A 4,226-nucleotide genomic window follows, 5' to 3' on the forward strand; every position below is an offset into this window, starting at 1 on the left:
CCTCAGTTACTGCGATAATGGTCTGAGGGTTGCGATCGAGACAATTCAATCTTGGTCAACTGTCGTCTATCGCAATAGTCTTACTATGGTCGCGACAACTGCGATCGTGGGCAAGATATAGCGATCGCAACATAACAGGTTTATGCTTAGGGGCAATTGTGAAATTTTAGGTAGCCGACCTGAAATCCATATAAGGAAAAAATCCTTTCTTAGTTGGAATTATCTACTTTGAAAATTTAATTGGGAGACTTTGTAAACCCTAATAATTTGGGAAAGCTATTGTGTTAATTTCTAATTTGAGTTTAGTGCAATTAAAGTTAAATTGAAAAATCTTATTACTTTTAATTTCCATGGAAGCATTGAATGATCCTTTTGGTGTATCTATTTTCCCTAACTTCATGAGTAGCTAAATATTTATCTTGGAATTATGTTGAAATAAGGTGCAAATATGTGTGTGTTGTGATGTATTAGTGTAGATTCTTGGTTATTGAAGATGGATATCACTAATGCTTGCTTGATTGAGTTGGGGTTTGTGGGTGAAAACCCTAAATTTTCAAAATGGGTTTGTTGGTGAAAACCTCAAATCTTCTAAAGCTCACATCATCCTTGAAAGAGAGATATAAATATACTTTTGGATTCTATATCATCCTTGATAGAGGGATATAGGTGAAAAGAAATTAGTGAACAATAATTAGATTTAGTTTATTACCTATTCATTATCTTTGAAATAAGAGTGAATTGAGAATTAGCTAGGTCTTGAGCGTCTTCCTACATATAGGGATGCCTAACTGACGTATTAGGTAGATTTAATTACCACATCTATGAGGTATTCAAAAGGGTCCATGGGTGATAATTTTGAGGTTTGGTTGACAAATTAGCATCAAGATCCCCTAACCTAGCCTACCCACATGGTCATCAACAAGATTTTGCATCTAATTGTTATGAATCCATGTATTATTTGACCGTAGGAGGACATAATCCCAACACTTGTCTCATATAAAAATCTTAACCACATTTGTTGCTTTGAATTGGTAGTTTGATTTGATTTTAGTAAAATAACTATCCAAACCAATCTCCCCATTTTAAATGATGTATTTCTTTTCGTATATACTACAAACATACACTTAGAAGCTATCAAAACATATAGGGCTTAAAGACTAGATTCACTCCTCGAGGATTCGACCTCAACATAATCTTAGCTTTATTGACAATGATTATCCTATATCAGAACTATGGTATAGGTGAGCGTGATAAAAATAACATTATTATTGGGGAGTGAGACTTAGTTTTCATGTATGTGAGTTTTCATGTATGTGGTGTTGATTGTAGCTTTTGGTATACCCTTGGTGGTTTTGATTTACTTTGTTTGCTATTTTTGTTTCTTTTTAGGTGATTTTAATAGTGTCCATGACACAATGAGTGACCATGAAAGTAATGTCAGGACTTTTGATGGTCCCCTGGATGATGAGAAGCAACTCCATGATGTTGGATATATGAGTGCTATATGTATCCCACCTAATAAAGGGAATGGATTATTCCACATCATGAGTTTTATGTTGTACATGCTTCAAATACAAGGTATCTTTAGGGGGAAAGCTCATGAAGACCCCAACTTGTACTTGAAGAATTTTGTGGAAGTTTGTGCCCCTTTGACATTGCTCACATCTCACAAGAGTCCATATTATTGTGCCTCTTTCTATTTTATCAAATCGGTGAGGAGATATTATGGCTATGATCTCTTCCTACTAGGTCTTTTACATCATGGGATGAGCATACCATTGCATTCTTGGACCGATACTTCCCACCATCCAAGATGTTGGTATTACGTGATGAAATCACTAATTTTTGTCAATTGAATAGAGAACCTCCATAGGATGTATGGCAAATATTTAATGGGAAGCTCATGCAATGTCCTAACCATGAGGTCCCAGAAAGATTCTTCTCCATATCTTTTACTGGGCTTTGGATCAACTAAACAAAATTGTGGTGGATAATGCGGCCGGGGGTTTACTTTTGAAGTTTTCTTTTAAAATGGCTGCAAACTTACTTGAGAAAGTCACAAATCAGAATTGGAGATGGCATACCCGAGACATCAAGATAGATAAAGGGTCTCCTACCACCTTCTATATTGATAAAGAGAAAAGAAAGAGAGATAAAGAGAGAGAGGAACACATTGCAAAAATTATAACACAATTGGAGTTGCTAATGAAACATGTGATGGGTACACCCACAAAAATGGAATATGCTATAGAGTACAAGGGCTATGATGAAGAAGAGGCAAAAAGGCTAGATAAATAAATTTGGTATTTGGCCAACTATCTGTGGGTTCTTGTTGGGCCAGTAAAAGGCAAAGTGGGAACCAAGGTTTGATGGATTGTGAAAAAAATAGGATTGGCATGATACGTATAGATATAGTGATTGGAGAGATAAGGAAAGAGAGTATGATTGGTATGTCCCTCCACATGATCGTGTAAAGGGAAAAGAGACTAATTTTATTGATCCCAAAAATTCAAGACTGTGAATGTGTTAGCAAGGATCTATATGAGAGTAGAGGGAACAAAAAATATGGTTTGAGAATTGAAAGGTGACTTTTTGCAAATCAACCAAATGGTTGTATCCCACTCTACCTCAATCAAGCAATTAGTCATGCAAATTTTTCAAATCTTCTCTCGACTTAATGCTAGATAAAAAGGAGGCCTCCCAGTAATGCCATTGTGAATTTGAAAATAATGCTCAAGTATTGGACATAGTCACTAGGAGTGGCAAAGCTCTTGGTGAAATCTTATGGTGAAAGTTAAAAAATAGGACAATATTGAACAAACAAATATGAAGAAGAAGCATGAGGTTGATTCAAATAAGGAGGCTCCAAAGTATCAAGATAGGAATGAAAAAGAACCAATGATATTAGAAGAAATGGTTGATGAAGAGAAAGATCTGAAGGTAATTGAAAATGATGAATTGCAAAGTGATCCATTGCCTACTTATGAATCCATTCAAGAGATTCTAGGATTTTCTAAGCTTAGAAATCTATCAATTAATATCCCATTGCTAGAGGTCATTCAAGAGATTCTAGGATTTGCTAAGCTTATGAGGATGTCAATGTCAAAGAAATGTCGTGTTGATAGTAAAACCATAGAAATTACTCATGTATGTAGTGCTATTATGACTAGAAATATAGTGAAGCATAAAGAGGATCCTGGGGGCTTTACAATCCCTTGCAAAATAGGGACACACAAGTTTAACAAAGCCTTGTGTGACCTTGGTGCAAGCATCAACCTCATGCTCTACGCTATCTATCGAAAACTTAGGTCGGGAACTCCTACTCCAACAATAATGAGGCTATTGATGGTGGACTGGTCTATCAAGAGACTGGTTAAAGTTTTGTTTGATGTTTTAGTGAAGGTGGAACGCTTCATTCTTTTGGCAAACTTCGTTGTGCTTGATTTTAAAATCAACCAAGAGATACCTATTATCCTAGGATGACCTTTCTTGCAACCAAAAGAGTAATTGTTGATATAGAATTAGGAGAATTAAAATTTTAGGTTCAATATGATGAAGTGTCTTTTTAGGTTTGCAAAATCAAGGAACAACCTATGAAACTTAAGTGGTGTCCGTCATTGATGTTGTGGGCATGGAAATTAATGATAGGTCCCTTGAGGATCCAACTTGAAAAGATGAAGAATATCGTGCCGCAATAACAAATTAGGTTCAAGGTAGGAGACAACCCACCAATGCCATGAAAGTGGATTGTATCCTTTATTTTTGATTAGTAGTGTAGGTTTTATTTTATTGGTAATTGATTTATGAAATTGTGGTGATATAAAATGTTTTGAATGAGGTTGAATAGGGAAAAGTGTAAAAGTTTGTGCAGTGGATGGAGCAAGGGAAAATAGATGACAAAAATTAGCCTTAGTTACCTCAATCGTGGCACCTATGCTACTGCGATCACGATAGCCACGTGATCGCGATCACAAAACTTGGAACATGATCATGGTCATGACTGGTTGTAAAACCAGTCGACTGCTCATTTTCCCCTAACAGTCCATATTCAAAATTTCTCTCAAATTGCACTTAATTGTTAGCTTATGTTGGGCATCAAAACTTGTTTAAGCATCCCCCTTGCATCCTCAATCTGTTATGTGATTCAAACTCTCTTTTTATGCACATTTAGGTCTTAAAATTCATGTTTTAGGGATAGTCCTAAAATTGTACTTTACATGTTAAAT

General features: G+C 35.7%; 1 protein-coding gene across 1 annotated transcript; it reads left to right on the plus strand.

Moving 5' to 3' along the window:
• The first annotated feature begins 2,826 nt into the window (after positions 1-2,826).
• On the plus strand, positions 2,827-3,483 carry LOC124896177. Its single transcript, XM_047407705.1, has one exon. It carries the CDS (start codon positions 2,827-2,829, stop codon positions 3,481-3,483), a length of 657 nt encoding a protein of 218 aa, XP_047263661.1.
• The last annotated feature ends 743 nt before the right edge of the window (positions 3,484-4,226 follow it).

This window comes from Capsicum annuum, chromosome 2 (assembly GCF_002878395.1).
Source record: "Capsicum annuum cultivar UCD-10X-F1 chromosome 2, UCD10Xv1.1, whole genome shotgun sequence".
Lineage (NCBI taxonomy): Eukaryota > Viridiplantae > Streptophyta > Magnoliopsida > Solanales > Solanaceae > Capsicum > Capsicum annuum.

Bases quoted from the DNA above. Each gene is read 5' to 3' on its own strand.
- LOC124896177 (XM_047407705.1), top strand. From the start codon at position 2,827: ATGAAGAAGAAGCATGAGGTTGATTCAAATAAGGAGGCTCCAAAGTAT.